The sequence below is a fragment of the Cydia fagiglandana genome, chromosome 5, assembly GCF_963556715.1.
Source record: "Cydia fagiglandana chromosome 5, ilCydFagi1.1, whole genome shotgun sequence".
Lineage (NCBI taxonomy): Eukaryota > Metazoa > Arthropoda > Insecta > Lepidoptera > Tortricidae > Cydia > Cydia fagiglandana.
In genome coordinates this window covers 12,568,496-12,588,846 of record NC_085936.1, presented here as the reverse complement: position 1 = coordinate 12,588,846, position 20,351 = coordinate 12,568,496, and the positions used below count along the sequence as shown (strand labels likewise).

Genomic DNA, 20,351 nt, shown 5'->3' with positions numbered 1-20,351 from the left:
TATTTACTATAGACTTTTTAGGGTTCCGTACCCAAAGGGTAAAAACGGGACCCTATTACTAAGAGTCCGCTGTTCGTTCGTCCGTCCGTCCGTCTGTCACCAGGCTGTATCTCACGAACCGTGATAGCTAGGCAGTTGAAATTTTCACATGATGTATTTCTGTTGCCGCTATAACAACAAATACTAAAAACAGAATAAAATAAAGATTTAAGTGGGGCTCCCATACAACAAACGAGATTTTTGACCGAAGTTAAGCAACGTCGGGAGGGGTCAGTACTTAGATGGGTGACCGTTTATTTTTTTGCTGTTTTTTTGCATTATGGTACGGAACCCTTCGTGCGCGAGTCCTACTCGCACTTGCCAGGTTTTTTTATGAGTAGTTAGGTACTTAAGCTAATATTAGTCAGTCAATGTAAACAAATCTAGCATATTTTAAGTACATAAATTATGCTAATTAACATGTTGTTACGCGAAACTAAGCTACCGGTCGCTTCTTACTCATAAACATGAAAGCAAACGTCCCGTGTCGGTACAGTCAGCAGCAGAAGTTGCTAAGCGGGCGAGGTGTTCAAAATGATCTTGACGCGACTTTATTGTTAAGAGAATAAGGGCGTGTCAAGGTACTTCATTTTGAATCCCTCGTCCGCTTAGCAACTTCTGCTGCTGACTGTACAAAAATCTTTGCCGACTATTATTATGATAAGTAGGCATCGGTTGTTAGTATCATGGTTAACGTAATTAGTGCTATTGTCTTTAAAACAACCTTGTCTCAGTTTATTTCATTGATTTTTTATTTATGTAAATGTGAGATGAGCAGAGCTGGTTTTTCTCTGTATCTATGACAGAAATCAAATCAGTCACTTGTTATTAAATATATGTAGTAGTTTTATGGAAATAGAACTTGCGGGTGAAAATTAAACTGAAAATTACCAAATTCCAGTTTTTTTTTGGCTAGTAAAAAGTCAAACTATGAAATATTTCACTGTTTACGAAAATATGCAGTACTTATTCGGCATCGCATATATGGAATTATGGAGTTATGGACGTTTTATGCAGAAATTGTTTAGTATGTTTTAAGCTGGGCACAGAATAACTAATAGTAACTGTGGACTGTATCTGTGTGAAACATACTCGAACTTTACCTTTATTTTACGTTACCAGACCATTATTCATAAATAATAATTCGTTAGTCATATTAATATAAGTACTTAAAATGTCATCGTCATCAGTTACTAGCATACGAAAATGTTTTAGGTAGTATCTTTCAAGTAGGTATTTTTATAGTCGAGTTAGTCCATGTTACTTTTAACAGTTGATACCGTAATTATAATAACTTTATCCCACTCTGTAGATATTCATTATTTTCGATATTATCTTGTTTGATGTCAGAAGGCAGTATATGGTAAAAAACAATCTTTATTGCACTGACAAAATATTAAATTACATAAATTACTAAAAGACATAAATAGGAATATAAAACTAAAACTAACTACAATTAAAATAACTAAAACTAAAAATTAAAAATACCTATCAAAATTTGGTGCCCTCGGGAGGGTGCCCAACACGCAGGCAGGTATGTATGTATTTAATGTAATAATGTATTACAAACTCGTAGTACGTGCTAGTTTTTTCTGCAATTGATATAAACAAGCAGATGGTATTAACGACTTGCATGATTGTTCTAAACAGCCATTTCTGTTTGATGTTGACCGCATGAAAAACGACTTGGCAAGATTCTAAGATCGTAAACCAGACGTTATGTCTACCACAACACTCCAATTCAAATCACTAAATCAGTATTTTTAAATTGAATGAAGTTTATATTATTTTATTAATCCATTTTAATTGTGCTGGTAGACGTAGTTTAATCAAGTACGGTATGCGACTTCAATAAAAATGATTTACGATCGCAAAATGAAATATCTCAGCCTTGATTACGAGCACTAGACTTCAATTCAACGCGTAGCTAAAGGAACCAAACTACCGGGAATGTTTCTGAAATGTATCTTTCCCTAGTCTAAGACGTCCTATTGTTCCAAATTGTAGTTTATTCATGCTAAATTGGAGATTGTTGCTAAAAAATGTAACGGCCGAGTGCGTTTGAACGATAAAAACCGCTGGCCTTGTGATGGCTGACCGCGAATTTAATTCCTGCTTCACTGAATGAGAACGTCAACGTAATCTGTGATGACAATTTCGATAACTATCTTACGGATTATTTTTGTCTCTACTAGATGAGTTTGTAAAAAAATCTTGCTATGCGATTTTTTCGAGTTACGCGCGAGTTATCGTGTCGATTATTGGTCACGCTCGGCGCCCACAGTCTTCACTAACTCGAGACTAATTCGTTAAAAATACTGGTGTGAAATTGGTGTAGACAATTTGCTTCGTTAGGTATCATCCAATTTCTAAGATGAACCCCTTAAAGACTTCAATGTGGCGTCCATAAAAGTGAAACCGTCCAACTGAAAAGTAAGTAAGATGAATTCACTTCGCTTACCTACATAAGGACCTGCTTGCCCCCATGATATCATCAATATCAGATACCTACTGTAGTTAGTAGGTAGGTACCTATAGAATTTTATAGCCACTCTAATGGGAAATGCATTTCAAGAAACAAATAAGACAATATGTGATAAGTAATCCCACTTGTCACCTTTACCTAGTTTCAAATGGAATGAACACATGCAACTCAATGATAACAACTCGACAAGTGTAGCAATGAAAGTCAACCTTCTGCAATACATTAGCACTTGATACACTTATTATTTATTAAAGCTGTCCCCGTTTCGTTCGGAAGTGGCCCCGAACACAAATTGTTATTTTAATTGCCTACTCGTACATTGTAATTTGTAACGCTGAAAACGCATCTGTACTGTCGCCATCAGATATATCGGAGCGGCCAAGGTGCTCACAATATCTGAACGCGCACTCTAACGCCCTGTCAATAGAGGCGTGTTCAGATATTTGTGAACACCTTGGCTGCTCCGATATATCTGATGGCGACTGTACAAGTGCACAGGTGTCAAATTAGTTATTGTATGCATAATTTGATCGCGACCGCATTAAACCAGTGATACCAATGTTGTAGGCACTTTTAGATCCAGAGCCATCGAGACTATCTGAAACTTAGTATAAATAACAGTTGAACCAAGCAAAAAATATCTAAAATTAATGGTGTATTTACCCATGTTTGTAGATAGAGTATGTACCTACAGTCGCCATCAGATATATCGGAGCGGTCAAGGTGTTCACAATATCTAAACACGCCCTGACAATAGAAGCGTGTTCAGATATTTGTGAGCGCCTTAGCCGCTCCGATGGCGACTGTACATACTTGATATAGCATTAAATGACACATCTGTAAACTGTGCCGTACCTACATTTGTCTTGGCGATAACTTATCAAGATATTCAATAAGTAGATCGAGGTACTTATCCTAGGGCGTAGGAAAGCTAACATTATGTACACACAGCAAAACAATTAGCTTAGCACCCTTGCATGCCGACATATTTGTATGCATGCTGACTCTACATAACGGGCCATGTCATTTTGCCAGAAAGTTCTAGACTAAGTATGGAGCCTTTACCTAGTTCCTTTTAACAGAATAACCAGTTTCAAACCGTCTGACCTACCGAGAAAAACAGTTAAAACTATAAAAACAATCGTGAATTAGGTAGCAACCAGACAACAATACGGAAGGTTAGGTCCCCACTGAAAATCAGCATTACGCTGAGTGGGGGCCTTTTTAGGGTTCCGTACCCAAAGGGTAAAACGGGACCCTATTACTATGACTCCGCTGTCCGTCCGTCCGTCTGTCACCAGGCTGTATCTCACGAACCGTGATAGCTAGACAGTTGAAATTTTCACAGATGATGTATTTCTGTTGCCGCTATAACAACAAATACTAAAAAGTACGGAACCCTCGGTGGGCGAGTCCGGCTAGCACTTGTCCGGTTTTTAACGTCCATGTGCCTATGTATAATTTAACTGGTTGGTTGACGTAAATAAATGTATTTTATTTATTTATTTATTTCATTCTTTACTTTCACTGAAACTAAGTAACTTTAGTATTTGTTTGCAGAATCAGGAACATAAGCGGCCAACATGGGGGCTATGTTCCGGAGCGAGGAGATGGCGCTCTGCCAGCTCTTCATACAGCCCGAGGCGGCGTACACCTCGGTCTCAGAGCTGGGGGAAGCCGGCACTGTGCAGTTTAGAGATGTGAGTATCCTACATGTAAAATCATCACCGTTAATGTGCCGCAAAACCATTATTTTATAACTTAATTAATTTATAACATTACCTAGTGAAGTTGCGTTAGCCATAAAGCCCATAAACCATAGGTAACTATCCTTAAGGGCTGATTCAGACGGCGCGCGAACTCGCATGCGATTTTAGTTACATAGCGGACTATTGGTTACGTCCAATTCAACCGACCGATCAAAACCCGCAATGCAATGAAACTCGCATGCGCATGAGCCCTTTCTACAGTTCGTTTTTTTTACCGTTAGAAAAAAGGTAAACAATCTTGACGTGTCTTTTTATTGAAAAACACTTTTGAAAAATAAGTCAAGGCAAATATGGAACAAATATGAATCATATACGATTATTTACATTCTTTTGCTTCCATGTATGTAATAGTTACTGATTTTTAAAAAGCCTTTTTTCAATTAAAAGACACGCCAAGATAGCGTAGTCTTTATCTACTTACTGCTAAAAAAACGAACTATACCTTAGTTAAACACCATTATAATGACTTTTATTGTAAAAAGTGTCCTGAATACGACATGCATCATTCACTGCAACAGATTTGGCATGATCGAGATTAGAAACGATTTCAATTTCATTCATCGTTATATCATATGTGATCAGTGAACCACGCATGCTAAATCAAAGGCTATCCAGTCTGTCTTGTTCGAGGCCGGGCCGCCGAGACCTGAAATGTAATTCGCTTTGCGTGCCGAGCACAAGCGAATACTCCAAGAGTACCTAAATATATGCTGGTCCTAGTAAAAATGTTAAAATACCTTTTGCATTGTCTCACACAGGGACCCAATTCAACTGGAACAAATTAAGTGACGAATTAGTCATACTAGGTATAATGTACCTAATTACCTATGGCAGATAGGTATATATGTATATGTATCCATCACATTAAAATGTATCCTCTGTCACATGATCATGTAAAATGGAGCTTCTGACATCATTCATACGTTTAAAATCAGTAGTAGTACGGTTAATATGGATACTACACACGGATGATTCGTTTAAAAATGTTTACTTAGGTAAATATACCGGTTTTTCTAATTCAACAACTCTGTAACAAAATTGCCACAAAGTTTGCGATATCAGCGTTATTAAATGTCGTTTTCTGACACGTTTTAATAAGCGGTGGCGTGCAAAATAAGCAGGACCATTTAATATGCCTGCAGTAGCCTACCGCGAACCACGTCCGTCGTGTTGCCGGGATGTCACACTTACGTACAAATTTACAAGTGCGACAGAGAGGCAACACTTCGAACGTGGTCCACGATAGGCCCTCTTGTTCATATGAGGCGAACGTTCGCCTCAAATCGTCAAGAGGTGATAGTAGCACTGAGGTCTCATTCATATGTTGCAATGTGCTCCTGCGGTTTGACCTTAGTTTAGTACAATGCTCACGTATTTCTTCGTTCGAATAGTAAACATAATTTGCAGAATTGTTTGTATAATTGAACGCTCGGTTACCTATAAAACACCATATGCATACTTTAGTAACAATATGTAGTTTCAAAGCTTGCACAATGGTCTGTTGAAATACTATATTTGTGCTATCAGCTTTTATTCGTTTTCATATTGTTAGCGATTAGGTTATTTAAGTATGTACAATGCTATTTATTATATCATTTATATCCTACTTACCTACTCACAATGGAGGATTAACCTACCTACCCTACACACCTACTTTATTATGACATTAGTCTTTGTCAGCTGGCTGTTTTTTTTTTGTATCATAAAATAGTCAAAATACCTAAGTTTTAAAATATTATCGTTCACAATATTTTTTTTATTAAATACCTATCTCAGACCACGATGTAGGTATCATATTACGAGCTTTCAGAGCGCTTTCGAACAGCAGCAGTCTAATATTTTACTAAACTAGGTCTCCGTGTCACGGGCTGTCATCGAGACAAGTCGAATTCGCCTCCAGACCTTGATTTCTGTCTTCGCCCGAAACACGATTATGTCATGCGATCGCCGTTTCTCTTTTATTTTCCCGAGTGGTATTCAACCGATGTCTGGACCCACAGCAGAACGAAAACGACGTATGTTAGCGTAAAAGTTCATTCGTTTGTATTCTATGGTTTGTACGATGGGTACCTAAGGTTAGTCGTGCCGTAGACCGGTTCCCTGCTCTTGACTCGCCCGATTTGATCAGACGGGTGGGTTTCGTAATATTTTACACATAATAATCCACGTATTATTAGATTTCCTTGTACCAATTGCGACACCGTAGGTATCGGCAATTTGTTTAAGATCACATAGTTGCGCTAATGTCATAAATGTCTGCATTATATTTAGAAAACGTAATCTTTGTAGAAGCTTGTAAGTCATAAACTTGCTAGGTTGACTTCCTTAATATTTCAAAATTGTCACTTCCGCGACTTAAGGAAGTCAACTTAAAACAGTTTCGCGACACAGTGACAGTTCATTATTGCTACGTAACTATAGCAAATGCTAGACCCGCGAAAGGTTTAAGTAGGCACAAATGCGATTATACTATTCTGCCCACAGCGGCGCATGACTCCATCATGCCTATTCTGAAGACGCTATTACACGTAAAATTGATTTTGATTTTTTTAAGTAATAGTTATAGCTCACATGCATGTGTCGCCGTGCTGTGCCTTCGCTCATTTTTCGTAAAGCAAAATCTGGCAGCTTATAAGGAACGTCCACTGATGATTACTTATAGTTACAAAGTCCGAAGTCTATGGAGTCATCGTAATTCACGGAGATGAGCGATGACGATGACGGACAACCATTCCTAATAAAAAATTGTATCTCCCTACCATTTTGCTTGACAAATCGACTTTTATTGACAAAGGTAGAGGTATACTTGATAGCACGCAAGGCCCACTTATGGCAATTTGTGGCTTTAGAACGCGGCCGGCGGATATGGGTAGAGAATAAGAGTTAAACACGTAATGTGTTGTGCGTGACCAATCTAACTAGAAGACTTTGTTTGGCCCATTAAGTGGGTATGGCGGGCTTGGCTGGTCTACAGCATGTAATATAAGTTATGAGACGTTTATTTTTAGAATGTGACTTTTGTTTTGTAACAAAAACTATTTAAAAATGTATTTAGTCTTAGATATACTTCGTCGTTCTGTCACAGTATTTTATATGTAAGTCAGATCTTAAGCCATTGAAGGTGTGACTCCCTCACTCCTTCACCGACCTTCCCATCCAGGGGCACTCCCTAAAACACCATAAGCCTTACCTTACTCGCTAGACTGAATTATACACACTTTTTTACCTTTGTCGAACATGTAGATATAGCAATTTGGCCCCGACATCTTGTTTCTCTGTTTTAAGCAGTTCTTTTGAGTGCATCGATAATCAACAATTTTTTCTTCCACAGCTAAACCCCGACGTGAATGCGTTCCAACGCAAATTCGTCAATGAGGTCCGCCGATGTGACGAGATGGAGCGCAAACTGCGCTACATCGAGACTGAAGTTCACAAAGACGGAGTACACGTCCCCGACGTCAAGGAGGCCCCGCGCGCGCCCAATCCTAGGGAGATCATCGACTTGGAGGTGAGTTCAACCGTAACTTAACTGCGGTAAGGTGCATTTTGGAATGCGCTACATCGAGACTGAAGTTCACAAGGACGGAGTACACGTCCCCGACGTCAAGGAGGCCCCGCGCGCGCCCAATCCTAGGGAGATCATCGACTTGGAGGTGAGTTCAACCGTAACTTAACTGCGGTAAGGTGCATTTTGGAATGCGCTACATCGAGACTGAAGTTCACAAGGACGGAGTACACGTCCCCGACGTCAAGGAGGCCCCGCGCGCGCCCAATCCTAGGGAGATCATCGACTTGGAGGTGAGTTCAACCGTAACTTAACTGCGGTAAGGTGCATTATGGAATGCGCTACATCGAGACTGAAGTTCACAAGAACGGAGTACACGTCCCCGACGTCAAGGAGGCCCCGCGCGCGCCCAATCCTAGGGAGATCATCGACTTGGAGGTGAGTTCAACCGTAACTTAACTGCGGTAAGGTGCATTATGGAATGCGCTACATCGATACTGAAGTTCACAAGAACGGAGTACACGTCCCCGACGTCAAGGAGGCCCCGCGCGCGCCCAATCCTAGGGAGATCATCGACTTGGAGGTGAGTTCAACCGTAACTTAACTGCGGTAAGGTGCATTATGGAATGCGCTACATCGATACTGAAGTTCACAAGGACGGAGTACTCGTCCCCGACGTCAAGGAGGCCCCGCGCGCGCCCAATCCTAGGGAGATCATCGACTTGGAGGTGAGTTCAACCGTAACTTAACTGCGGTAAGCATTATGGAATGTAAGCAATGGTAATGTCGTTTTAAATGGAAAACAAGGTCCATGTATGTATATATGCAAGTAATAGAACATGTGCAAGCGACCTTAGCGAACTTAATTGACTAACTAACTAAAGATTTATGTTAAGGCAAAAATCACAAGGAAAGTTTTAAACAGACTAATTTTGCTTCCAAATGAATCCGATTTTGTCTACCCTACTTAGGTCTACTACTATAGGACTTGAGATACAGCTACCCTAAGTTACTGGATCTTTTGACCCGGTAGACTTTCGAGGTCAGGAACGTGAAATTAACAAGAACATTTTGTCATTGTTAACATGTAAAAAAACAGCTGTCCGGTATTTGATGCAAGGCCTCACCCCTTATTTGAAACGCTGTAATGCGTTATACTGGAATCAGTTATGTAACGCTGCCATACATGACCCAAAAATTTTTTATTAAGCTATGAGCTTCATCACATCTGATATTTGAGTAATTCTAAGCATTTCTAGCCTGGAGTGGGGGGGAGGGTGGGGTACAAAGACGGCCGCCACCCGTCATCTTTAAAAAAAATCTATTCTGATCCTGGTGGGTACTAGGGCAAGTTTGGTATCATTTTCGTATAAACCAAAGACGTAGAATTCATTGCTGATATTTGTTTTTTTCAGTTTCATAGTAATTTTACAAGAAAAACGTAATAAGGTGAAAAATTTGGTTGGAGATTTTTGCTACGCGGAGCCGAAACTACAAAAGATAGAAAGTTGAAATTTGCACACTAGATTACATTTATAAAGTGTACAAGAGATAAGAAGCGATTTTGAGAAATTCAACCCCTAAGGGGGTTAAAAAGGGGATGAAAGTTTGTATGGGGTTGAAGTTTTATTTTAAGCTAGGAATTTGAAACTTCGTAAAACGATATATTATTAAAATAAAAGAAAACTAATTTCAGCGTTTTTGAAAATTCATCCCCTAAGGTGGTGAAAAAGGGGTTGAAAGTTTGTGTGGATATCAAAAAAATTTTCGAACGCGGGACTTGAATCTTTGTATTTGGGGATATTATTAAAAGACAGGAAAAGTAATTTCAGCGTTTTGTAAAATTCATACCCTAACAGGGTTAAAAAGGGGTTGAAAGTTTGAATCCATTCCAAATCCGAGTAGACACACATTTCTTATTGCCTCCCAGGCTTGAAATGCTTAGAATGACTCAAGGAACATATGTGATGAAGCTCATAGCTTAATAAAAAAATTTTAGGTCAACTTTATAACTGCTTCTGCTATTAGGTAGAACGGTATTGTATTCAGTTTGATTTTCGAACTGCAACGCTTTTGTATTAAGTGCGTTAGTGGTCATCACAATGCACTCAGTTGATTAAGGATCGGTTGCACCAAACTGTTCGTATCGTTAAAAACCACTGGCACTAAGGGCCAGTTGCACCAACCACATTTGACAGACTGATCAACGTCAGCCGGCGCGCCCCGGCGCTTTACTGTGAAACTTTCCATACATAAAAATTTAGCGAACTCTTTAACGTTCGTAACAGTTTGGTGCAACCGACCCTTAATATATATTATATTTTTATGACTGTTGTTGTTTTATTCAGTCACGTGTATAATATTTATACCAATAGGTAAATATTTAGTTTCACGCTCGGTACCTACGCCGTTGTAAATGTTAAAATATACGCAAGCGATAAGGCGACCAAAGTGATAAAACTCGTGTTAATATTCTAACACAATAGTTATTTTGTTGCTGGTAAAATAAATTCTTGTAAAAAACTGAAGCGCGAGCGGAACGAATTGCCATCATGTGAATCATGTCATAGGCAGTAATAAAACAAAAGTAAAGTTGTTATCAGCAAAGAAACAAAATTAGTTTGAAGATGTATTTTAAACAGACCGTATACGACGCATACTCGTATTTTGAAATGAATCGATTATACAAACCAACCTATATCAAAAGATGTATCTCAAGCTATGAGACTGTATAAAAGTACCTTTCTCTAAAGACGCAGTTAGTTAGGTGGTGAATCAATTTAGAGCAGGGGTGAGTTATTCATCAATTCACCCCCTTTTCTAGCGGTCATATCTCGTAATCTCGATAAGGTACAGTACCTACATATGGTGCTACTTTCCCGCACTAGTGCGAGAAAGAGAACTTTCCGTGCGTATATACAATGTTTAAAGGCCCATATGTACTGTAAAACGTTGTATGATACACGTGCGAATAGGTAATTCGTAACTCGCTTCGATTCAAAACACTCTTCGGTCGTATTTTAATTGATCGCCACTCGTTTCGAATTTCCTCTTTTCAGCACTTGTATCGTAATAGTTATTTACGATACAAGTGCGAAAAATAGGAAATTCGAAACGAGTGGCGATACATTAAAACACGACCGAAGGGAGTGTTTTAAATCGACACGAGTTACGAATTACCTATTCGCACGTGTATCGTACAACGTTTTACAGCACATATGGCCCTTTAAACTTTTGACATCGCACGAAAAGTGCTATTTTACGCACTAGTGCGGGAAAATAGGACCATATGTACTGTAAATAACTATTCCTGAATAGCCATAGGGACTAGATCCTCTGACTAGGGTAATCCCTCGCTACCTAATGGATTGACCCTTTACATTAAAATCAATTTCTTTTATTTCAGGCACATTTGGAGAAGACAGAAAATGAAATCCTGGAGCTGTCTCACAACGCAGTCAACCTGAAGCAGAATTACTTGGAACTAACCGAGCTGCGTCACGTTTTGGAAAAGACTGAGGCGTTCTTCCTCGCGCAAGAGGAAATCGGAATGGACTCCTTGACCAAGTAAGATGACGAATTTCATGATTAACATTCAACAGAGGTCGGCAAACTTTTGAAGTAAATACATAGTTATATTTGGAAGAATTAGAAGATCAGATTTAGAAATGTCAAAGGATCATGGTTTGGCAACCATGTATCTAGGCAACGTCAGTGGTATAGATGGTCAAGGAAATCTTATCAGTAGAAAAAGGCGCGAAATTCAAATCTTTTATGACACGATATCCCTTCGCGCCTACATTTTTCAAATTTGTCGCCTTTTTCTACTGACAAGATCTGCTTGACCAACTATATTTCAATTTTGCTCGGGCGAGCTCGACTCAGCACTGGTGACAGTCGCTAACGAACTTACCTAAGCTGTGATTTAACCTAACTAATGCGTGGGAAAGAGAACGCGTCATGCGAATTGTGCGTTACATAGGAATAACGTGATTAGATGTAAATCACCAGTTTTGATAGTATGAGAATTTTGTTAGTACTATTATCTATTGATCTATATTCTGTGGCAGCGTGTCAAGCCAAGTTCAAGAAAAAGCAATGGCGTCGCACTAGCCGTGTATATTACAAAAAGATCTAAATTCAATCCAGCTGGATAATACAATCAAACCGAACTGAAAACTTAAGAAATTGAGTTTTATTAACACTTATTTATTACAACTTTATAAGTAGGTAGGTATTAGGATCCAAGAGGAAAGGTCAATTATATCGTTACCTGATTATTTATAATTAATTTTGCAGATCACTTTATGAAATCAGGTAAGTGGTTAAAACCCATATTAATAACGCGAAATGCATTAGGTAGATACCTATAACTATTTAAGGACCGTGTCCGTCCCAGCTTGCGGTCGAAAATGTAAAACATTGCCATTCCAAGCCAATAACTACATACCCAGTACTGCCCCTTACAGATCACGCATTTTCCCTCAAACGTTAAAAATGATTTACCACCAACATCATGGCGACATCACGATGCTATTTTAACAGCATTGACAAGAATTGGCGCAAGCCTAGTTTTCTCAAATACGACTGACCCTTTGAATAATTTTACGGTTTAGACGCACTTTTTTTAGTCACTCGCGCGACATGTTTCGGAGAGCCAAGGTCTCCTTTCTCAAGCACTAACAGTGCGAGCAGCGTTCAAATTATTCAATGTTAGTATGTCTCACAACAGCTTAAATACGACTGACCCTTTCAACTCTGAAGGAAACCAGGCCTTATTGAAAAATATTAAATGATAATTTTGTACATAAATTCCAACAAACCAATCGCTACGAGTCGAGCTGGGTTTTAAACACGCAAGGATAATTTATCATGACATGCGTAAAACCACATATTTAATTACACAAACGGGTCTACCGCGATATAATTTCATTATTTTTACCTTTAATTCCGACGTTTCAGCTGAGTTAAATATGTGTACAAAACGCGAGAGTTTTTATTTTTGTAAAACCATTTTCCATGTGTGTGCCATAATTTTTTTGATTTTTATGTACTTTACGCAGTTTCTACTTGTGGAAACTTGTAATTGGCTTACTGTTACTATGTTATTTTTAGGGTTTCGTACCTAAAAAGGAAAAAAACGGAACCCTTATAGGATCACTCGTGCGTCTGTCTCTCCGACCATTCCCCCCCCCCCTTTCTCTGGGCCTAAAATTTTGAAAAAATAGTTCTTTACCTATAGATGACAGAAAAACCTATTAGAAATGTGTAGTCAAGCGTGAGTCGGACTTATGTACGGAACCCTTGGAACGCGAGTCCGACTCGCACTTAACCGGTTTATTACCTAACTTGTTACTCTAGCTCATGGTATAATAATATACTCCGCCTGGTACTCTCTTCCTGTCTTTTCTAGGTCACCTGACTGACACAAGCCTACGTCATCATGCGACAGCACTATATGATAATATGCGATAGCGCTATATATGGCGGCCATGATATTGTGACGTAGGCTTGTATTACTCTGGGAAGAGAAGACCATGTTTTATTAGACTATGCTCTAGCTGTAAGTTTTCCTAACAAATAAAATAAAACGTGTGTTTACCCAGGTCCCTGATGTCGGACGAGTCGGCCCAGCAGGCGGCAAACCGCGGGCGTCTCGGGTTCGTGGCAGGCGTTGTGCAGCGCGAGCGCGTGCCCGCCTTCGAGCGCATGCTGTGGCGCATCTCGCGCGGCAACGTCTTCCTGCGCCGCGCTGAGCTGGACAAACCTTTGGAGGACCCCAATACTGTAACTATCCTTAGGCCCAGTTGCACCATTCCACTAACCCGGGGTTAACCGGTTAAACCTGGCGTTACCATGGTTACCAGTACAATTTGACACTGGGTTAACGGTTTAACCGCTTAACCCCGGGTTAGTGGATAGGTGCAAGTGGCCCTTAGTATCCTTCAAATATTGTAATGCCTAAAGCGTTTTCAGTCGGTTTGGTACAACGCGAGGCAATCCGAATACTATAACTACCCCTGAAGTAGGTTAGGTACCTTAAATCCTAAAGCGTTACCCTGCCTTCGAGCGCATGTTGTGGCGTATCTCGTGCGGCAATGTGATCCTAAGGCGAGGTGAGCTGGAAAAACCTTTGGAGGACCCCAATACTGTAACTATCAAGTTTTATAATCCCTAAAGCGTTTGTGGTCGGTTTGTTATAATGCAAGGCGGATCGTGACGTATATCAAGGCGTGGTAGCAGGACAAACTTTTGAAGGACCCTTTAAGTATCTTATACCTATATCCTATGTCACACTTGTCCAAAGAGGCAATAAAGCCTTATTGCGACATTGTAATATCTACACGTATCGTTACAAAATTAATGTTCAAGGTCTATGCTACGAGTATTTAGCTATACCTAAATAAGACAAGGATGAAAACACCGGCCCCTTAAAGGACGTGATTTTGACGTGGGTAGGTAGTAGGTGCTTTGATTGAATTCATAATTTACGGTGTAACACCGAAGCGACACCGTTTTTGGTGCCTGAATTGACTGATGCGAGACCGACATGGTCTACCGCAGGCCTGACAAGAGGGTATGCGGAAAACGGTACTGGAACGCCGTGTCGTCGTTTTTGTCCCTTGTCAGCGAGTGCGGCGAACCACTTTGTCCGTTATTCTGCGAGCCTCCCCCAGTCTTCGGTGGTCGATATGAAAGGCAATCATGTCCCTGCGCAATCTTTAAAGCAAAGCAATGAATTCATAATAGCATTCTTAATATCAATAGTCTAATAAAACATGGTCTTCTCTTCCCAGAGTGACACAAGCCTACGTCACAATAACATTGTCACTTTATATAGCCCTATCGCATATTATCATATAGCGCTATCGCATGATGACGTAGGCTTGTATCAGCCACGTGACCACGAAAAGACGGGGAGAGAGTACCAGGCGGAGTATATTACTATACCATGTAAGGGTCTCCCCAAATATATCGACGCGCATTCGGCAAAAGCCGATAGGAAAAAGCTTTATGTCCGCGCAATAAGAGCGAAAAACCGGTCGACGCGTCCGGCGTCGTCGGCCGTCGCGAGCCGAGCCAAACGACGACTTTTTCGCTCTTATTGCGCGGACATAAAGCTTTTTCCTATCGTATTTTGCCGATTCCGCGTCGACATATCTAGGGGAACCCTTAATATCCAAATCTCTTCTCAGGGCAACGAGATCTACAAGACGGTGTTCGTGGCGTTCTTCCAAGGCGAGCAGCTGAAGTCGCGCATCAAGAAGGTGTGCACCGGCTTCCACGCGTCGCTGTACCCGTGCCCGCCCTCCAACGGCGAGCGGCAGGACATGGTCAAGGGCGTCAGGACCCGGCTGGAGGACCTCAACATGGTAACACATTGTTCAAGCAGAGATTTTAATTTATCTACAGTATGCTGTCTTATTTAATATCTGGAAGACCGAGCTTCGCTCGGAAAACACATAAAAAATCAAAAATGCACGTTTTCCCAGAGATAAGACCTGGCTAGATCGATTTAGCGCCCCCGAAAACCCCCATATAGTCAATTTCATCGAAATCGTTAGAGCCGTTTCCGTGACCCCCGAAATATAAAAATAACTATAGAAGAGTTGCTCGTTTAAAGGTATTAGATAGATTAATAAAAATGCTCTTATATTAATTTTACCTATTGCTAATATGTCTCTTTAGTCTACGAGGTCAGTTTATTATATTTATATTTTGTTTTTTATACCAGTAGTCTGTTAGCAATACGGTCTGTAGCGCTGTTCTGTCGAGTATGTACATATTAAGTAGGTATCTGATAATTGACAGCTGTCAAATAAATAATACGAAGTTGTTGCTTAAGAAGTTTTCATCTCACACACATTTTCGTCTCGCATGGTCGTTGTCGTCCGTACTTTCCCCCCACCAGACGCACTTCACACATTATTCTAATTCATCACTAATCTCGTTATCTACAGGTCCTCAACCAGACCCGCGACCACAGACAGCGCGTGTTAGCCAGTGTGGCCAAGGAGCTGGCCAGCTGGACCATCATGGTTCGCAAGATGAAGGCCATCTACCACACACTCAACCTTTTCAACATGGACGTCACCAAGAAATGCCTCATCGGGGAATGCTGGGTGCCCACCGCTGACTTGCCCAACGTGCAGAAGGCGTTGGCTGACGGATCGGTAATGAACTCTATTTGTTTATGAATAAGGTTGTATTTGCTATACGCTCTACTTGCTCCACATGGACGTCACCAAGAAATGCCTTATCGGGGAATGATGGGTGCCCATCGCTGACTTGCCCAACGTGCAGAAGGCGTTGGCTGACGGATCGGTAATGAACTCTATTTGTTTATGAATAAGGTTGTATTTGCTATACGCTCTACTTGCTCCACATGGACGTCAACAAGAAATGCCTTATCGGGGAATGATGGGTGCCCATCGCTGACTTGCCCAACGTGCAGAAGGCGTTGGCAGACGGATCGGTAATGCACTCTATTTGTTTCTGAATAAGGTTGTATTTGCTACACGCTCTACTTGTTCCCATGGATGTCACCAAAAAATGCCTTATCGGTGACAAGGCGTCGACGGATCGATAATGCACTCTATTTGTATATAAATAAAGTTTTATTTGCCAGAACAGTATTAATGAAAAGTGCACTTGTGCGTCATTTTGCGCATTAAGATCAATCGCACCCGCATGTTGTAACACATTTGCATATTTTTATTTAAATCTTTTGTGAGACTTACCTAACCTAATAAACTGTAATGTAATTTAAACTTTACCACTATAACATAAAGTCTTAAATCCCCAGAATGCCTGCGGCAGTTCGATCCCTTCGTTCCTGAACTGCATCGAGGCGGATGAGGAGCCGCCGACGTTCAACCGCACTAACCGGTTCACGCGCGGCTTCCAGACCCTCATCGATGCCTATGGTGTCGCCTCCTACAGAGAATGCAACCCTGGTACGTAAAAGTTATTTTCTTGCTGTATCGCCTCATGGACAAATGGGAATGATTTGTATGCAGCAACTATTCCCACCTGTTCCCAGCGGGGACAAATGGGAATACACCATTTTCTTAGTGTTGTCTTGGCTTACGATACGGCTCGCTAAAGGAGTGTTCACTCGACAACCTTATACAAATAATTGATACAGGATAGCTTTTACGAAAGAAAAATGTTGAATCTGAAGATGATATGCTCGCACCTGATGTATATACTTAGGGCTCATTTAGACGACGCGAGAACTCGCATGCGAGTTTCATTACATTGCGGGTTTTGATCGGTCGGTTGAATTAAACGAAACCAACAGTCCGCAATGTAACTAAAATTGTATGCGAGTTGGCTTAATAATATATTATGTTATTTTTGTCCCCAGCGCTATACACGATCATCACTTTCCCCTTCCTATTCGCCGTGATGTTCGGCGACCTCGGGCACGGCGCCATCATGGCCATGTTCGGCGCCTGGATGGTCATCAAGGAAGTCCCCCTCGGCGCCAAAAAATCTAAGAACGAAATCTGGAACATCTTCTTCGCCGGTCGCTACATCATTCTCTTCATGGGCTGCTTCTCTATGTATACTGGGCTGGTGTATAACGATATATTCTCGAAATCGATGAACATTTTCGGCTCGGCGTGGAAGATTCCGTACGACGATCCGTATATGCAAGCGAATCAAGCTCTTCAGCTGGACCCTAAGGATTCTTATGTCGACCAGCCGTATTTCATCGGTATCGATCCTATCTGGCAGGTAATTATAAACAAAAGATTATAGTTCGTTTTTTTAGCATTAGAAAAACACTTTTGAAAAATCACGGCAAATATGTAACAATTATGAATCATATACCGACTATTTATATTCTTTTGTTTTCATAAGTAATAGTTACCTACTGATTTTTAAAAAGCGTTTTACAATTAAAAGACTCGCCAAGATCACGTGGTCTTTTTCTAATGATAAAAAAACGAACTATAGTTAGTTGAAAAATTTAAATCATATTTATATTTTGGCATTGAAGGGTTAATTTAAGACTAGTTTACTTCAAAATCAGACTGAAACTCCGTGTGGCACAATGTGCTTTACATCATTGTGGAGTAGCCACTTATGTACATTAAATAAGTACTAGCAAATAATGAAGGAAAGACTTTCTGCCGTTACTCGTGCAAAAATTCTAGGTGATCATGATCAACCGATCATATAAAATTGTAGGAGATGGTTGTCTTAATGAATAACATTAACAAAAATATTTTTTTAAGACTGCTGACAACAAAATCATCTTCCTGAACTCGTACAAAATGAAACTGTCCATCATCTTCGGCGTCATTCACATGATCTTCGGTGTCTGCATGAGCGTCGTCAATTACAAGTAAGTCATTACATGTTGAGTACATTGTATCTCAACTTATTTCAAGAGAAAAAATAATGATGGTACCTAACTCGTATTTTACAGATACATTTTCCTAGTATGTGTATTTACAGCGTGTGTTACAGCAGTAGAATATTTAACCAGCGGCAGTAGCACGGTCGCATTTCTATCGCTTATCACCATGCCTGTCTAACTAGTAAGTGCGAAAGTGACGGGTATAGTGACAGACGATAAAACAGGAACTACGCTGCGCCCGCAGGCCTATATTCTTCTCATACATTTCTCTGATCCAGATCATATTCAGAATATCGACACTTTCGATTTACAACAACGCGCCGTCACGTAAAGGCTGTTCGTATAAATATCAAATGTAACTCTTGTATAGAAGGTTCAAATTCCTTCAACTCTACTTTCCGTTAATGTGAATCACAAATAACATTGTTTTTTTTCTTGCAGCTTCTTCAAGCGCCGCTACAGCATCGTTCTGGAGTTCCTGCCCCAGATCATTTTCCTGTGCCTTCTGTTCGCGTACATGGTGTTCATGATGTTCTACAAGTGGCTCGCTTACAGCACTTTCAACGAAGGTATAACAATAGTCATTGTCGATGGTCAATCGATTTGAAAATAAACCTTATTACGACGAGATAAGGTCTACGTAAGGACAGTTGGGAGTTCTGTGTAACTATACACTATTTCAAAGAAATTCTAGTCAGTCTGAGTTTTAACTAAACTACTGGTTTTCAGTGAGGGTTAAATCTGAGTTTTAACACGCACACATTAGCATTGCAGAATCAATGCGTAAAATATTTATAATTTCGAACTTATTGGAAAGAAGAAAAGTTCATACTTCATATAGTTAGACCAATATAAGTTGGCAGCGATTTTGATAGAAAGACGGTGCAAGTGTTATTTTAAACTTCAAACTTCTATGAAATTATGACGCAAGCACAGTCTGTGCTGTCGAAATCGGTGCCAACTTAGCTTCTAGCCTTACTTTAGAAAGACTGGACTCATCTCTAGATCCGTTATTATAATAGGAACTATTGAAAATATCCGAAAAGCAACTGATTTATACATTCCTAAAAATCCTATAGTTCGTTTTTTTTAGCATTAGAAATAAGGTAAACAATCTTGATGTGTCTTTTAATTGAAAAACACATTTTAAAAATAAGTTACGGCAAATATGTAACAATTATGAATCTAATACGATCATTTATATTCTTCTGCTTTCATAAATGATAGTTACTGATTTTTAATAAGCGTTTTTCAATTGAAAGACATGCCAAAATCGCTTACCTTCTTCAAAGTTCTTTCTAATGCTAAAAAAAACGAACTTTAGGATTAGAGTTTCACAGTTATGTAATGTAACTAATGCTTATGAATATTTGTTTCAGATCCCGCGTTCCGCCAAGGCTGCGCGCCTTCAGTGCTGATTCTGTTCATCAACATGATGCTGTTCTCGAGCGCGGAGCCGGAGGCGCCGTGCAAGGAGTTCATGTTCGAGGGGCAGGGCACCATCCAGCGCACGTTCGTGCTGGTGGCGCTCTGCTGTATCCCGGTCATGCTGCTCGGGAAGCCCCTGTACCTGCTGGCGGCCGGCAAGAAGAAGCATGCCGCCAAGGTATGTGACCTTGATGCTATAAATCAGGGGTCGGCAACCAGCGGCCCGCGAACCTCACATTTGCGGCCCGCGAGCCTCCCTGGCTATATTGTATGTAATATTGACAAATGTTAATGTCTAATAAAGTCATAAATATTAACAAAGTGCGGCCCGCGTCCACTTCGTTAACTGCTATGTGGCCCTTGGGTGCTAAAAGGTTGCCGACCGCTGCTATAAATGTCTTGAATAATTTTACGTTTTTACTCACTTGTTTTTAGTCACTCGCGCGTCATGTTAGTATGTCTCACAACAGTTTAAATTCGGCTGTAACTGTTCTAATACTTAACTGACAATGATATGTGCGCATTTTCTTTCTGACGGTTACAAGTTCGTCGTTAAGTACAATCTCGGTCGATAGATGTTCGAAATGACATTGATATGTCACAGATTTCAATTGTTTGGTTGAGTTAAATGTAATGCCTGTGTTACAACAACGCTATATGCTACATTTAATTACTTTTTTAAATTATTTTTTTGTTTTAAAAAAAGCAAAAAAAAAAATTTTTTTTTTTAAATTAACTATGCCATTTAGTTCT

General features: G+C 40.2%; 1 protein-coding gene across 6 annotated transcripts in view; it reads left to right on the top strand.

Annotated features, from left to right (window-relative positions):
* The window catches only part of LOC134664491 (V-type proton ATPase 116 kDa subunit a 1), a 36,308-nt gene that overhangs the window by 13,420 nt on the left and 2,537 nt on the right, over positions 1-20,351 (top strand). For 3 of the 6 annotated variants that reach the window (XR_010098255.1, XR_010098254.1, XR_010098256.1), the window contains exons 2-13: positions 4,085-4,224; positions 7,625-7,801; positions 11,205-11,365; positions 12,098-12,115; positions 13,405-13,585; positions 14,995-15,171; positions 15,760-15,972; positions 16,605-16,755; positions 17,169-17,542; positions 18,046-18,155; positions 18,612-18,739; positions 19,550-19,776. Coding sequence is in view for 1 of the 6 variants with exons in the window: in XM_063521166.1 (XP_063377236.1) it covers positions 4,108-4,224; positions 7,625-7,801; positions 11,205-11,365; positions 13,405-13,585; positions 14,995-15,171; positions 15,760-15,972; positions 16,605-16,755; positions 17,169-17,542; positions 18,046-18,155; positions 18,612-18,739; positions 19,550-19,776 (2,016 nt within the window). In the remaining 5 variants the exon portion in view is untranslated. Of the gene's footprint in view, positions 1-4,084; positions 4,225-7,624; positions 7,802-8,402; positions 8,527-11,204; positions 11,366-12,097; positions 12,116-13,404; positions 13,586-14,994; positions 15,172-15,759; positions 15,973-16,604; positions 16,756-17,168; positions 17,543-18,045; positions 18,156-18,611; positions 18,740-19,549; positions 19,777-20,351 lie in introns of those variants that run through there. The other 3 variants (XR_010098257.1, XM_063521166.1, XR_010098258.1) reach the window with 2 other exon arrangements.